The sequence below is a fragment of the Callorhinus ursinus genome, unplaced genomic scaffold (genome assembly GCF_003265705.2).
Source record: "Callorhinus ursinus isolate GAN/ISIS: 27379988/994484 unplaced genomic scaffold, GSC_fseal_2.0 scaffold12, whole genome shotgun sequence".
Lineage (NCBI taxonomy): Eukaryota > Metazoa > Chordata > Mammalia > Carnivora > Otariidae > Callorhinus > Callorhinus ursinus.
This window is the reverse complement of record NW_027397074.1, coordinates 48,684,429-48,701,809: the sequence shown is the minus strand read 5'-3', so window position 1 is coordinate 48,701,809 and position 17,381 is coordinate 48,684,429. Positions and strand designations below refer to the sequence as shown.

General features: G+C 42.3%; 1 protein-coding gene across 5 annotated transcripts in view; it reads right to left on the bottom strand.

Annotated features, from left to right (window-relative positions):
- BMPER (BMP binding endothelial regulator) overlaps window positions 1-17,381 on the bottom strand; it is a 238,997-nt gene that overhangs the window by 56,240 nt on the left and 165,376 nt on the right. For 4 of the 5 annotated variants that reach the window (XM_073899048.1, XM_073899049.1, XM_025873316.2 and 1 more), the window contains one exon: window positions 13,770-14,106. In XM_073899048.1, coding sequence (XP_073755149.1) covers window positions 13,770-14,106 — 337 coding nt within the window. Of the gene's footprint in view, window positions 1-11,206; window positions 12,019-13,769; window positions 14,107-17,381 lie in introns of those variants that run through there. The other variant, XM_073899050.1, reaches the window with a different exon arrangement.

The following is a 17,381-nucleotide window of genomic DNA, read 5'->3' as shown; positions in this document are numbered from 1 at the left end:
TTAAAAGAAAAGAAAATATTTTAAAAGAAGAAAACACCCTTTGAAATGAAAATAAATTGTAGCACATGTACCATTCGTAAAACCCAAGTGTTTTTAGCTCAGTTTAGAAAATGGAGAAAATTTAGGGTGGAGGACAGGGGATGAGGAGGCACTATTATCAGATTATGATGGTAAGGGTCAAAAGCATAAGCTCTAGGTCAAATATATTTGGTTTCAAGTCCTGACTGCCTCTATTTTACCTGGTGACCTTGACTCCTCCATGCTCCTGCTCCTCATCCACGCAAATGGAACACTACATGCAAGCAAAGCCCTCAGAGGCCGCCTGGCCCATAGTGAGCACTCCAACATGTAAGCTCTTACTCCTCCAGTTATTGTAGCATTGTCCACTACTATTAACGTCGTAATATACTATCAGACACCCTCCCCCCGAGTTTCCGGCCCATACTGCCTGTCAATCAATGTCAGCTAACACGGTTGCTGGTACCTCCTATTACCAAAGCCCATGGACTCATTATCTATAGTAATACAGCCCTCTGTTTTCAGTCAGCTTCTGGATCTGAAGCTTTTTATCCCCTCGAGTAACTACCAACTTCAGCTTTTCTGCAGCCCTTATTTGCTATTCAGGCCAATAAATCCTAATGGTGGCCACAAAACTACGGGTCAGTATCTGTTTAATATCTTTCCTTCCCGGCTTTGATCACAAAGACAAAATGAAGACTCCAAATTCCTGGTTTTCTTTTCATATGGAAAAGCTTTCAGGGGCTCTGAAAGGTCTTCTGGCCCATATTATTTGAGCAGCTCAAATGCATCCTACCTTCAAGCTCACACATGGGCCATTTGCTTGTGATGCAATGAACAAACCAGCTTGTCTTCTCTCTCTTTTAAAACTCCAAACACTAGGTAAGGCAGTAAAGATCATAGGGAACTGCTCTTTCATGTTAAAAGAATTATTAATTCCAGTATCGCCACCAGATTTCCCCATTTCCTTGCAAAGCATTTATTTCTCTACTCTCTGTGCCCATTGACTGGGCTCTTTAAAAGTCTAACGCCAGTAGAAAGGAAACAGATTTTTACAGATACATCCTGTCGGCTGATCTGGGCACACAGTCCTCGCCCCTGTCTCCACGTCTGCCTGAGGACGTTGGGGAAGAGAGGATTTGGGCAGCCCTGCCTCTGCACAGGAACCCTGGGCTCTGATCCTGACCAGCAACAAAGCTGTGTTGATTTCAGCCCTCCCTCTCCCCTCACTGGCTGGGCCCTGGGTCCTCTAAAAGTACCCGGGGTGGTTCCCTGCACTGGGCTCTCAGTGAAAAGTATCTCAGTGACCAGGAGAACTCTGACTCTGGATTCTAATTATGACTCACAAATAACCTAGCAGAGCAAACCCAGCACTTCTGCTTGGCCTGGCCTTATAAACAAGGAGGCAGTAAGGCCAGTCCCCTTTCACTCACCAAAAAACACATAAAAAGATTTACTTTGGTGTTTGTACTTTGAACTACACACCAAGGAAATGTCACTGAACTCCCATTACCACTTTGGTCTAAGTGGGCATACACTTAGCTCCTAACCCCTAAGCCACAGACCCACTCTGTATTCTCATCTCTAACGTTTAGAGATACACTGTAGAGGATAAACACACACACACACACACACACACATCATAATAAAAAAAGTAAAGTTGTTGAGTAGACAAAATCTCAGAGAATTGAGTCCCTTGGGGACCCATAAACACCTGGAAGCAATTCTTCTTATAATTCCTCCACCTTGTACAGAAGTTCCCCAGGTGTGGTCCCTGACCCCCAGCATCACCTGGGAACTTGTTACAAATGTACATTCTGAGGCCCTGCCCTGGGCCCACTAAATGATTCTAAAATCTGCTAAAGTTTGAGAGTCATGACTTAATGCATACAATATATAATAGGTGTATAAAAACTAATAAGTAATTGAATGATGAATAAGTGAAAAGCTTCAGCTTTACCGAACCACTGCTCAGAATAACCTGCTCCAGTTAATGGCTGAAAGACCCTATGTGTCCCTTCCATTGTCTGATGGATGGTGGGGCATAAACTATAATGATCCCACTGAGGCCTCTGCCTCCTGACTCATGGTCCATACCCCTCATTGTTTATGACCCCGCACCGTGGACGCACCGTGGAATATCCTTCTCCTAGCCACCTGTGCCAGGCTCTTGCTGGCCTCCACAGCTTTGAACGTGCAGCCTCCTTTGGCTGGAACCCCTTACTCCTCTTTCTGTGCAGCTAAAGTCCACATATGTTTTTGGTTTCAGTTTAGGAAGTCACCTCCTCCGGGAAGCCACCCCCTGGCAGATTCCGACAACACCGTGTACATCCTCTTTCAAAAATGCATCCCTCCCTATCTACAGTCCTGTTTACTTGTCTCGCTCACTCACTAGCCTGATCCGCAAGCTCTGTGAATCAGAGGACTCATTTATCTTGTTCACTGCCGTATCTCCAGCACCTTGAACAACGCCCAGTGAATTATTTAATCAATCAACAGTGACTATAAAATCATCTAATTTTTTTACACTAGATAATATATATCTATTTTCATTTATTATTTATTGATTTCATTGACTCCTAGACATGAATAATTGACCATAAGCTTAGAAAAGAGGACTGTGGATACATAAAAAAAATTCATCATTTCCTTCCTTAAGTAAACTGCCCCTTGGTCTTTTTTTTTCACCAATATACACACTTCTGAATTTATTTATATACACATTGCCCCCTCTGAAAGCCTGTGTGTGAAAGCCTACTACTCCTTTTACTTGCCAGGCCAGAAGAAAAATAAGATTGAATATTAGATTTCCATGTAAATAGAGAAGAGTATGTAGGAGGATCCACGAATGCAAAAGTTACATCTTACTGTGTATTTGCACACTCTCCATTGATTTTAATTTCTGCCAACTTGATTAGGAAATGGCCAAAGAATCCTGGAGAGCCATCAGACCCAGTACAGCCCTGCACTCTGGACTGAAGCCCTGTTGCTGCTCCCAGAACATACGAGGGCCACCATGACACCTTTGAGAAGCCCATGATGCGGCCAGGACACCAGCTAATTTTACAAGATTCTGCACCTGTCCTTGTGGTTTCACTGAGCCACACAGCTGTACTTATGACACATCAAAGTTCCAACCCATCTGTATGTGGCCTGATGGAAGCCTGAGGACACCTGTCTCCAGGCTCTCTTGATTCTGAGTTCTGGCACCCAACTGCATATCCTGATTTTCCAAAGGATAACCTGAAACAACAAGGCTCAGACCTGCCCTCATGAAGGCCACTGTATCTTACTGGTGACGTGGCCAGCAAAAGTAGAATCCTTGGTCATTCCATCTGGGCTTTACAACAGAAACATCATCCAGCCTCATGAGCAACCTGTTGCTCTATTTCATAATGAAAAACACTGCAAGTTCAGAGGTGCTAAGTATAAAATAATGACCAAAACATATGAGCTTCCAGGAGCCTACAGTTTAGTAGTGATAAAGTTTTTTTTAAAAAGACAGGTATAATACATGTGTCAAATCTATAAAGATAAGAGAAGTAGTCTAGGACCATGGAGTAGGGAGAGGGAGCTCAGAATTGGTGTAGTCACATCAAACTGTTTGAAACAGTTAAAAAAAAAGAGTGCTCATATTATATTTTCTGTCAGTATTTAAGAAACAGTAAATCCAAAGATAAGTCAAGACTGATTTCTACATATAGTAGTTGTCTATTGCTGTGCAACAAGTTTAGTGGCTTACACAACAAATTAAGTTGTGTAATTGTGTAATTAAATTGTGTAATTAAAACAACACACATTTACTATCTCAGTTTCTCTAGATCAGAAGTCCAGGCAAGGACTCTGCTCGGGGTCTCACAAGGATGCGATCAAGGTGTTGGCTGGGGCTGCTGCTTCATCTGGGCCTCAAATGGGCAAGGATGTGCTTCCAAGCTCATGTGGTTGTTGACAGCACACCCATCACTTTTTTTCTTCCCCTGACAAGTGTGTGTTTTTTTAATTACTTATTTTTAATTGAAGTATAATTGACATTCAATATTATATCGGTTTCAGGCTACAGCCTAGTGAATCAACATTTATAGACATTACAAAATGTTCACCACGATAGGTCTAGTTACCATCTATCACCATACAAAACTATTACAATATTATGGATTATATTACTTATGCTGTACTTTTCAACCCCATGACTTATTTATTCTACTTCTGGATATTTACCTGAAGATAATAAAAACGCTAATCCAAAAAACTATATGAAGCATTATTTACAAGAGCCAAGATATGAAAGCAACCTAAGTATCCATCAATAGATGAATGGATAAGGAAGACGCAATGGAATATCACTCAGCCATAAAAAAGAATGACATCTTGCCGTTTGTGACAACATGGTTGGACCTAGAAGGCATTATGCAAAGCAAAATAAGTCAGACAGAGAAAGACAAATACAGTATGGTTCCACTTATATGTGTAATCTAAAAATCAAAACCAACCAACAAACCAACAAAACGAAACAGAAACAGACTTACAAATACAGAGAACAAACTGGTGGTTGCCAGAGGGGAGGGGCTTGGGGGAAAAGTGGACTAGGGGAAGGGATTAAGAGATACAAACTCCCATCACTTTCCAGAAGTGTGAGTCATGGCAGCCTCCTTTCTGGTCTTCAAACTGGCCACACCTTCCCAGCATCGGGGTCTGTGCCTTTCCCCCTGCCCTGGCTAGGCCTCCTCACCAGTCCTTCCCACCTGCCATGGACTCCACTCAAAGGAGAGCTACTCCTGCAGCTTTTCCCTGTGCACCTAATTCAACATTGGCCTCCCCCAGCCCGCCCTATCTCCTCCATTACTATTCTCACAGTTGGCGGTGACCTTGTTTCTTATTTATTGTTGTCTGCCCACACTAGACTCTGGGTCCTCTGAAGGAAAAGCTTTTGTCTCTCTTGCTCAGTCCCAAATCGCCAACCTACATCAGTACCTGGCACACAGCTGGTGCTCAGTTGAACATTGTAAAAGGAAAAAATTAAGTAATTAATGAAATCTTCTTCCAAACATCATGGCAGAGCAGGATATTTAAAAAGCTGAACGGACAGCGAGAGACTCTGAGAGCAGCCAGGGACCAGGGGTCCCGTCAGGCTGGCTGCTCAGGCTCCATGGGCAGCCCTGAAGGAGTCCCCTCATCTCTCACCTCTCAGTGCCCCAGTTAGCTCAACGGGGAAAAGAGAAAACACTACCCACGCCAGACCTGCTCTCATGGATGGAAAAGGCCTCGTGCTCATCAGTAATGAAAACATAAGGAAGCTACACCAGACTGCCTCCTGCTTACTGAGAAGGAATCAAGACCTCCCCGAAGCAACCAAGAGAAGTACTACAAAATAATCAGTGTTTTACCTGTGACAATGACACTCACTGAAATGTGTTCAAAAGCCTCGTCTAATTACATCCCAGGATGTAATTTTCAGAGGAGAAACACTGCAGGATTCTAGGAAGTTTATGCTGAAAATAAACTCAAAGCTAAAATTAAAATCAAACTGAAATTAGATTTAACCTTGAGCCAGGCAGGCTGTGTAGTGAAGAATTCACCTTGCCCAAAAGTCTGGCCCTGGACTTCGGCTCCCGGGGGAGTGATCTCTAGGCCCCTGGAATGTCCTGCCTGTCAGGAGTATTGTTTTTTGCCTGGGGACTTTGGACACCAGACACTAACAGTGTGATTATGATGGGGGCTTTGGGCCACATCACCACAGTCCCAACTTCCAGAGGAACTGGACACTAGAGGCACCAGCATGACCTCTGGGAGGAGCTGCAGACCAGAAGTCAGCCATGCGGGTAGCAGGTGGTAGGCCCAGTAAAATCCTTGGACATCAAAGGCTCAGGTGAACCTCCCTGATTGGAAACACCTGGTGAATAGTGAATGTTGCCAGCAGGGTGGCCAAGAGGCGTTAATGCCAGTCCATGACTCCATGGGAGATGACAGCAGAGGCTCAGGCTTGGACCTCTCCTGGACTCTGCCCTGTGTCTCTTCTGATCTTAATATATGACCTTTCCCTATAATAAACTATAACCATGAGTATAACAGCGTTTGTGAGTTCTGTTAGTCCTTCTAGCAAATTATTGACCCTGAAGGTGATTTGGAGAATACCTCCCAACTGGTGGGGTCAAAAGTGAGGGTTGTCTTTCATGGACTGTGCTCCCTCCACCTTTGTAGTTGGCTAGCTGTACCATTGGCCCAAACTCTTCAGGTAACCTACCTGCTAAGACAGGTACTGTTTTTCTTTATTTCTTCTTTAAAGGATACTGTTTCTCTTTTTGATATGAAAATTTAAACATGAGATGACTTTAGACTTGGATACAATGATGTCCCAAGCAACACTGGACCTTTCCAAGTGTACTCATATATATATATATATTTTCTGCATTAGCCCCAAGAAAATTGGACTAACCAGAAAGGGCCCTTCTGAACTGAAATCCAGGCACTTAGAAGGCCGTTGAAAACCTTTCTTTTGGGTTATGTTGGTAGAGCAAACAGGAAAGAATCTACCTGTGGCTGACATGGAAAAGAAAAGATGTAAGTGTTCAATGAGGCTTAGGTTCCAACCTACCAGAAGGCTCGGGGCCAGCGACAAGGCAGAAAGGGTCTGACTCCTCGGGGAGAAGACTGAGGGGTGCCAGGGCATAGGGTCAGTTTGCCATGGCAAGATCACCCATCAAGGTCAGTTGTTGTGCCTCTAAAAGAGGAGGCTAATTTGAAGTCCTAAGACCAACTGAGAGAGACCAACACAGAAACGTCTGTGGATCAAAACACTATGTGAGAAGATGGCAAAGCCAAATCCTATCTGAGAGATAAAAGAGGAACTGGGAGGTCCAAATGGCTTTCTTTTTTTTTTTTTTTTTGAAGATTTTATTTTATTTTATTTTATTTTATTCATTAGAGGGAGACAGAGATAGCGAGAGAGCATGAGCCAGGAGGAAAGGAAGAAGTAGGCTCCCCAATAAGCAGGGAGCCCAGGACCCTAGGATCACAACCTGAGCCAAAGGCAGATGCTTAACTGACTGAGCCACCCTGGCACCCCTCCAAGTGGCTTTCAAGTGAATTGTGAGTAGGCAGAGGTAGTGCTGAGCTCCAGAGGCAGTCACAGCAATAGGCTCACACAATAAGAAGTGCTGACAGTTCTTGGAACATGGAAGGTGGACCAGAGGCTCTGCCTGCCCTGACCAGTATAGACTGACCAGTCTATTCCCTGATAGGACAGAGATGCATGCACACTCTGACTGTAAGTGTGTAACTGAGTGTGGGGATAAAGACCTAAATGGACTTGGAATTAAGGGTAGCAGAAGTCACATATCAGAGAGGATAAAAATGGGAGAGAGGCTAGCAAGGGAGCTGAGACACATTTCCTTCCGGGGGTGACTTCCAGGGGTGATGCTGGGTGAAATACAAAAGGGTAGAAAAGATATCCCTCATTCCCCAGGGAACCTAAAACCCAATGCTGGAGAGCCAACGGCAGTGCAACATAGCATATGTTAAATAATGATACACACAGTCAGCACATCTAAGAAACTAAAGAAAGAACATTTATGGTGGCGTGGGATGAGACTTTAGCTGTACCTTCTGCTTAAATCAATGTAGAAAATGGGGGCATCCCAGGAAGGGAATGACATGGACCCAGAGGCAGGAATGTGCATTGTATATTTAGATACAGTAAAAGGAGTAGCCTAGGGCAGAAGTGAGAGAGAGAGCAAGAGAGCACACTAATGAGTAATAATGACAGTATTTGTCTTTCTCTGATGGCCTTATTTCGCTTAGCATAATACCCTCTCGTTCATCCATGTCGTTGCAAATGATAAGACTTCATTCTTTTTGATAGTTGAGTAATATTCCATTGTATGTATATAACACATCCTTATCCATTCATCTGTTGATGGACTTCTGGGCTCTTTCCATATTTTGGCTGTTGTGGACATTGCTGCTATAAACAAATGGGATTTATCCCTGGGATACAGGTGGTTCAACATCCGCAAATCAATGTGATACACTACATTAATAAATGGACAAGAACGATATGATCCTCTCAATAGATGCAGAAAAAGCATTTGACAAAGTACAGCATCCTTTCTTGATCAAAACTCTTCAGAGTATAGGGATAGAGGGTACATACCTCAATATCATAAAAGCCATCTATGAAAAACCCACAGCGAATATAATTCTCAGTGGGGGAAAAACTGAGAGCTTTTCCCCTAAGGTCAGGAACGCGGCAGGGATGTCCACTCTCACCACTGCTATTCAACATAGTACTAGAAGTCCTAGCCACAGCAGTCAGACAACAAAAAGAAATAAAAGGCATCCAAATCAGCAAAGAAGAAGTCAAATTCTCTCTGTTTGCAGATGATGATACTTTATGTGGAAAACCCAAAAGACTCCACCCCAAAACTGCTAGAACTCATACAGGAATTCAGTCAAGTGGCAGGATATAAAATCAATGCACAGAAATCAGTGGCATTCCTATTCACCAACAAGACAGAAGAAAGAGAAATTAAGGAGTTGATCCCATTTACAATTGCACCCCAAACCATAAGATACCTAGGAGTAAATCTAACCAAAGAGGCAAAGGATATGTACTCAGAAAACTATAAAATACTCATGAAAGAAATTGAGGAAGACACCTAGTAACATTTTAAACTTTAAGGGTGGACTTGTAAGGGCTGAAGTCTGATAGGTGGTACAACTGAGGTGTCTACTGCCACCTGGTGTCAGCATACCTTATTGACAGATTCAGAGTGACTACTCATCCTGAAAGTTTAGTGTGCCAAAAGAAACATAAAAAGAAAGGCCTATAATGTCACACTTTAAGATGAAGATCTCATTTGATTTAGGATCCTAGTTCTAATGGTAATTTGAGACAAGTTATTAAAAGATGTAAAGAGAAATGTTCCCAGCACGTTCTCTGAAGCAAGGGAAGATTGAGTTGATTTTAATTATAGAATCACAGTTAGTTTTATATGACTTTCTCACACACAAACAGACACACAAAGTCTGTACTCCTTGCCTGATCTCTTCTCTTGTTTTATAATAAATGATTAGTTTCCTTCCCAGGAAAACACAAAGTGGGTCATCCACAAAGTCTGTGATCTTCTCCTGGAAGGAAGCCACTGTCAGTCCCGGGACGCCAGTATATCCAACAACACTGTGCTATGGAGGTTCCAGTGTTCTCCTGCGCTCCTCCCGACTCCTACCTCCCAGTACCTCTGCGGGAAGGACACATCTGTGAATCCTCTGGCGTTACTTCAATTCCTTACAGCTGTACAAACCACTGCATGGAAAGAAAAGAACATTTCCTAGACTGGGAATCCCCAGACACTTTCCCAAACCGAACAAGTGAACAGTTTTTGCTCTGATGAATTATATCCCATTAAGAAGAACAGAGAGAGGAAAACAGTCCTGAGACCACTGTGGTCTATAAATGCCTGGGCTTTGCTGCAGTTCACAGCCATTTTTCCTGACTTCTCTGAAATGTGGGCCGCCCCGACTTCAGAGCCCTGCTGTACTGGCAGGTTACGCCTTCTTGTAACTATTTTATCCGGGATTTGGGTCTGCATTTGGGAGAAAGCCCATTGCCGATGTTTCACACACAACAATGTGGTCTTCTCTTTCCCGGGTTTGACCCACACAGCCCAACCCGCCTCCTGGCTTCTCCCTGCCCCAGGCTTCTCATCAGTGTGGTCCAAGACAGCAAGTGGGGAGCAGATTTGATGCTGGTTGCTGAGGATCTCGAGGGAGGGTTTGGGTGGGGGACCGTCTGCCTATTCCTCCTGGATGTCTCAGCTGGCATCTGGGACATGAATAGAGAAGGCAACTTGAGGCCGGGAAAGTGAGGTGAACATGAGAAAGGAGAAGAGAGGCATGAACATACTCGACATATTCCCCTCGGGGGAGCCCGTGCATGAATCCAAATAGAATTCAAAGGACTTCACATCAATTTTTACACAGTACACTACCTCCCTAGCTACCAGAAATTTCTCTGTAACATACCAGTGAAGGAGAATGCAAAAAAATTATTCAAGGAAATTATCTAATTTAAGGACAAGTCATTTAGCAACTCTAGGACTTTAGATGCATTATCAATGCAGCCAGCTAAAATTTTTACGTGATTTGTAATTAAATTATCTTGCACCTAAACATATTCAATTACTGAATTAAACCAAATTATGCTGATCACAAAGATTAAATTAATATTTAATTAAATATTACATTTTTATGCCAAATGAAGCCATGATGGGTAGAACTGATTTGTGAGGAAAATTAGCAAAACTGAAAAAGTTTCCCAAAAGACAAAACAAAAATCTTGGCTAATTTCTTATTCATTTATCAAGTTTTTCAAGTCTTTAGACAATAGACAATTTACTATTTAAAATGTTGAACTAGATAAAAGACCAAAATAAGAGTTTTAAATCCTAGACGTCTCAAAAGTAAACTCTAATTCAGAGAAATCAGAATTATGACTTTCACTTTATAAGAATAGTTATCTCCTATTTATAACAGAATTTGCCCTGTGGAATTTATTACATGATTAAGAAAACCCAAAAAAGGTAACATTTCCTCAGAAAAATATCTTCTTTGTTCTCTCCCTTCTCCATGTCATAAATACAGTGCTGCTGGGAAGGCTGCATTTGTATGCTATGTGACCTTATTCTTTGTCCTTACAGGAAATACTCATATTTCTTTGGAGGGTGAAGGGAAAATGCAAGGAATCAAGTTCATACACAATTTATGTATATGACTTTTCATGATATTAAGGCAAATCCTTGATTCATAAATAAGATCACAGCCACAGTCATGTCTATGTTTTCAGATTCATCTTAGAAATTTCACCAATGACATCAACTATACAGGCAAAAATTTACATGGGTTAAATATCATATGATTACCACTTTCTTCTTTATTCACTTTAATATTATTTGTCATGAACATGTATTACTCTAATAAGACAAAAAACACGTTTTTAAAAGGGATCGCAAGGGACTCTTGTCTTCTACCATCTCACTCAGTGTCACCAATGAGAAACAGTTCATTTTTAAATTGTTCCACGGATTTATCAGCGAGAATCTATCTAATCCGTTCTCCATGATAAGAGCAGGAGAAGATATGGCCAATCAGAAAGAGCAGTGCCAGAGCTGGGGACAAGAGTCTCCGGGGGAAGGAAGGGACACAGGACAGGAGCCACTATGCCAGCACTAGCCGTCTCCCAAGTACAACATGGCACTGCCCGTTGACCTCAATCCTTGGAGGAGCTAGCCCACCAGGCAGTTACTGTCATACCCATTCTACAGGTGAAGAATCTGAAGCTCAGCTAGCCACCAGGGCCACACAGCAAGAAAGTGGCAGAGTAGAGATGAGGTCCAACTTGATATCACCCAACACATTCTCTGTCCACTGCTTCTTAAAGCCTCTCTAAGGTTTGGTCCTCATGGGAGATCCCCTGGAAACAAAACGGCCTTTCCATGTTGACCTTGTTCATTTTCTTTTTCCTGCCACACGGATGCTTGAAAGAAAGGAAGAAACCCCGGATCTGCCCAACATTGGCCCCCCTCACTTGAAAATGCACAAAGACACACTCTTGGTTGGGGCATGAGATCATCAGCAGGATGTGTGACAGGCAGGATTGCCCAGCTCCATTCTCTTGAGCTCCCCTGCTTCCTCTGGGAAAGAGTGGCTGGCCACGGGAGGGTGCTCTGCCACCACCCCATGCGCAGTGGGACATGAGCTCACCTCCCACCACATCCCGTGCTCCAGTCCTTATCGCAAAGGTCCCGGGAACATTCTCATAAACTCCCCAGACTCTGCACATCAAGCCCCTAACACAAACAAGCACCCCCACTGTGCTGCTGTGGAGGCTGCAGCAACTTCCGAGGGCAGAGGGGGAGCATCTGCCTGGCCACCTCACAATTCCGCTTCTCTCTGTTCGTGTCTGTGTCATTTCTCACGACTTCTGCCAAGGTGCTCATCAGATTGCTGTTTGCAGTCCAGAGATCATAATAGGAAATAAATCGCCACAGGGAAAAGAAACAGAAATTTGCAAAAAGGGACTAATCTCTGCAGGCCTGCTCTCCAATTTCTGTTTTCAACACACTCCTCTGAAATGGGATAAAAATCAAAGGTGTAGACTGTTGGGGCCCTGGGAGAAGCACAGCCTTTCCTTTCTATGTTAGACAGAGAAGGGTCTAATCCAAACCTGCAAATGGGGCAGAGGAGCTTCCAAATGAGTCTTTATACTTGTTCATTTAATTTAATTGATAGAAGAAACCACAGCAGCGAGCACTTGCTATGCACGTGCACTGATGTTCATAATCTCACTAAATCTGAATTACAACTCTCTAAGGTGGGTTCTTTTATTATCCCCACTTCACAGATAAGCAAACTAAGGTTTAGAGAGCTTAAATAATTGTTCAAGGTTGTAAAGCTGGGCTGGATTTTTAGCCCCGGAAGACCACAAAGCTCTTACTTGCTATGCTCTACTGCTTTCCCTCAGACCTTCAAGTGATGGGTATTCAGATCCCAAACGAAGCCTGGTTTGTTTGTCCAGCTGTTTAACTCACTCCAAAGTCTTACATTAAGATCTTTCAATTTCAATAGACAAGGGTGGGGTCAACCTAGGGGGTGGTACAGGAAGGAGGAAGAAGGGAACCCAGAGAATTCAAATTTATAACAGGAAAATAGCTTGAAAGAGCTAACTGTAGGAGTTGGAGCCAAATGGTTTGGCAGACGCAGCCATGTTCAGGATGCGTGATGACAGGGACAGTCCTTTTTCCACTCCACTTTGAGCTCTCTTTATAGAACTTTATCTTTTATGTCCAAAGATCAAATAAAAAAAGATCACATTTAACGAGAACTAGGGGAAATAAACTGGTGGCAATTAAAAAGTAAAAATAACTTCTCTGTGGCTTCAGACCACAGGAGCTTTCCCATTTTAAGAGGCACAGGCAAATCACTTCAACAAGGCCTTTTGGGCTGCATCGTCTCATGTTTCCTCCCACACCCATGGTGGTTAAAGTTATAGACAGTCATAGCTCTTGAAACCGTGGAATTGTGTAATAAATGGAAGTACAACCCAGCCAGACTCATCAACTCACAAATGCAACCTTGCAGCATGGAAGAAAAGGTTATGGAACCCATATTCTCAATGAGAGACTTTCCTTCTTCAATCTTCGAGCCTTCTTTCTACTCCACCCTGACTTTAGATGCAAAGTCTGAGAGTTGGCCAAGACCCAAGGAATTTTCATTTCACTGCCTTGTTTTCCACTTGCAGATTTGTTGGGGCTAGACAGTGAGGCAGACCTGAACTCTTCCTCAGGCCTTAAATAACCAGGTTCACTCAAACATCCAAAGGCAGCCAGAGTTACTTGAGATTCCCACCTCTGCTCTATACCACCACTATGTAGGCAGAATTCGGGAAGCACTCCTCAACCTTAGAGTCAAGCCAACACCTAGAAAAATCACCAGTTTCCCAGTGAGCCTGCAGACACAAAAAAACAGAATGACCTATAGGCGATAACTCTGAAATACTCCCTGCAATTTCTTAATTTGGTACATAATGTGGGACTGAGTCAAGATAAGATCTGACTCAACACAAGAAAGAAAAAGTGTTTACCATGTGCACTGGGGGCCCTTGTTTTATATGTCAAGAAATTTCATACACTCTGTTTCAAGGTTGAGTCAATCCTTGGTCTCTAATCAAAACCCATCCCCCAAAGCACTGTACCTACCGGTAGAAAGTGGCATAGTCCACAGTTGAGTGGCAGGTCTGAAACTCCCAGGATTTGAGTTTCTGGCATTCTCGATGAGCTCGGAGCTTTACCTTCACCGTCCCTTGACACAGTTCAGGCACTGGTTTTCTCTGAGGTCTGTTGCAGAACTCATTGGACTCTACCCTCCAGGACTCAGCAAAGTCATCCACATCAAACTTGAAGTTTCCATCTCCACCAATTAAGTCATCACGCTTATGTCCATTGTAGTTGCCACAAAGACCACAGAGTTTGCCCTTGAGATGGGGGGCAGCCATGACTTCAACAAAACTGTCTCCATCCCAGGATATTTCCAAACCTAGAAGAAAAGAAGAGGAAAAGAGGATCAACCACTCTTAAATCCACCAATAATTCCCAAGTTCATATATCCTTACATAGTACATATGACTAACCTCTAACAAGGAACACTAAGGATCTGTCCAAATTCTTGGTTACTGTTTAATCACACCATATTAAATTTTGTATTACAGTACGTGAAACACTTTTGGGGGCTCAGAATTTTTAAACTGTATAACTTTTGTCCTTATATGGTACCTTACATACCCTGGTTTGACTTGTAGAGGACCACTCATTGACCATGTTCTTCTTAGGTTTATAGTTTTGCCCTTTTCTATAGTAATTGTGTTGATCCATCTTGTGCTTTCATTTATCCAATGGTAAGTGAAATGTGGAAATGGAAAGATAACAAAGATGATAATTTTTAATGTAATTTTTTCTTTATCCAAAAATCCCCCATGTAATTATACTAAATGTCAAATGAAAATATCTAAATTATTTGTTATAGTGAAACTATTAAAGTAATAAATATATAGCTTCTGAATAGATCCTCTTCAAAGGAAAACACTCATATGGAAATGTCTAACATGAAAACGTTTGCCTCCTCATCATTTTACAGACATCCCCGAGACAAGGATGGTTGTTTAATCAATGTTTCCTAGGGTAGAGTTGTTGTGGAACCCTTCCAGTCTTCACAGCCCTGAGCTTATCATAAAATTCAACATTTGAGGAGGCACTGGAGGCTACGAGGCCATGTCGAAAAGTTCCTCATGTGCTAGAAATGAACCAGCAGGGCAGAACCACCTTGTTCACCAAGGAAATAATCTTTGCTCCAGAAGGTAGAGAACAGAGGCTCCTCTTAGTTTGCTGAACACTGACCATCTAATATGCTAGAGGCTTTGTCTATAAACATTCATGTTTTTTTCAGATATGTGGCCCAAGACTTCAAGATCCATCAGCCTATGACCCCACTGAATAGTGCCATTTCTATGTCACTTATAGCCAGCTAGGTTATGCTGTCACACACCAAAGATCAGTCTGACTAGAAGGTCACATCAAAGATCAGTCTGACTAGAAGGTCAAGAAGAAATGTCCTCATACAGTCCTGATATTGTGTGTGAAAACGCTGTCCATTAGATAAAGCCTTTTCGAGCTCAGTCCAGAGCAAATGACACACTCTCCTGGTCAGAGCTTTTCTTTATGTCTCAAATGTGTGCTGGAAAATTTTCTTACTGTTTTCCTGATAATACCCTCACAGGGCCTGAGTTTCCCAGAGAATGGATGGAGTAGGTACCAGTTCGGTGACACGAACACCAGGAGAACATCTACAACAAGTTGGTGGGCATTTCTGCCCTGGTACTTCTCCTTATTCACTGTCACTGTTTCCTAAGAGTGACAACCCCAAGAAAAAGTCCCTTTTTTTAACAAAAAAAGAGAAAGTTTTCCATGTGTGTTTTTTAAATCTTACCCTCTTGGGTTTCTAACAAAATCTAGTCTTTCATTTAGCCTGTTCTGAGCCTCTGAAAAAAGCAACATGACTTTCCTCCCAGAAGACCTTGCAAGATTAGGCTGGTGAGAAAATGTTCAGAAGATGCTCAGAAGTTGGGGGATGAGGCAGTGATAGGAAAGAAGAAAGGGGCGGCAAAGGAGGGAATGGATCTCGTCTGGATATAAAATTGGCATAAGACGAAATCAGAGTGATGTAAGATTAGTAAGAAATGCCCAGAAGTAGGATTCTAAAGCCAATATTCCTTAAGTCTGAACATGCTCCAAGAGGAGAGAAGGCTAGCCAAATAGCATTCCTGTGAGTAGGCCACACAACTGCCACAAGAAAGAGTTACAAATCCACTTTAGGGAGTTACTGATAGAATAAAACAGTGGTCTGAAACTGGGTTTCTCAAGAAATAAACAGAAAGGCCCATAAGGAAATCACTGTATGGCAAATGAAAGGAATGGAAGCATTCTTAGTCCAAGGCAAATGGTAGAGAAGATTTCTTGGTTTGGAGAAGAGCTGGATTCAGAAAAGCAATTAACTAGAGTTGGGTAAAGAAGCAAGGAAGAAGGTCATAAGAAAGTCTCTCTTAGAGAGAGGTAAACCAAGAAATAGATTCTGAACTGTAGAGAACAAACTGATGGTTACCAGAGGGTAGCAGGCAGCGGGGAGGGAGTTTAAATGGGGGGTGGGGATTAAGGAGGGCACCTGTGATGAGCACTGAGTGTTGTATGTAAGTAATGAATCACTAAATACTACAACAGAAACTAACTGTATGTCAACAACTGGAATTTAAATAAAAATTTGTAAAGGAAAAAAAAGTCTCTCTTAGGAGTATTTTGGTGAAGAGAGTAGAGCAATGGGGCAAGGCGATCAGAGAAAGGACACACTGAGAATATCCACACACTGGACTGACCTCCTCGATGGATCTCTGTGAGACAATGGTGTCACCTCCAACAACCACAACTCTCCTATAAAGAGATTTGTATTTCTTCATACCCCACCATCTAACACGTTATCTGGCACATAGTATATACTCACTAAATGAATGAATTACCCTGTAAATTGACACACTGAATCTGGAAAGCCAAAGAAATTGTGAATTTCATGCTAGTTAAGACACTGAAATAACAATTTTGAAAAAAGACAAGCAAACTATAATATGATTTGTAATACACTCTCTAAGGTATAGAAGAAACATGACCTCAGAAGCCTGTAGCCAGGCAGCTGCCCAGCAAGAGAAATGAGGGAATAAAATCAATTCCATATAACATTCTAACTTTTAGAACATACTTCCAAAGACTTTCCATGTTGCAAAATTTTCCAAACTGCAAATCTCTTTCCTAGACAGTAGGCAAATACTATTCTTCCAAATGCCACAATGGTTGAGAATTTATATCCAAAGGAGTTCCAACATCATTACTGACAATGATATAACAAATTTGAGACTTTGGGCAACTGAATTCATCGGAAATCAACTCACAGTGAACAAGCCAATCATTATGTTCTTTTCATGCAATGGATTGGTGGTCCGTGCAGGTTTGGGAAGATGCAGACCCACTGTTTCTAGTAAACTCTTCTCAAAACTCTTGACCTCTCAGTCATAAAACAAAACAAAACAAAGCATGGTCCCCACAGTAAGGGAATAATTTGTAATTCACTCTCTTTTCCTCCTCTTTTCTTTGTTATTAGGAGGATTTTCAATGGACCAATTCTAAATTTCATATTGTATAGGGATGACTTACGCAACTATAGATGCCTTTGTCTATCGTTATATCATATACATCTGCGTTTGCATGATTGTC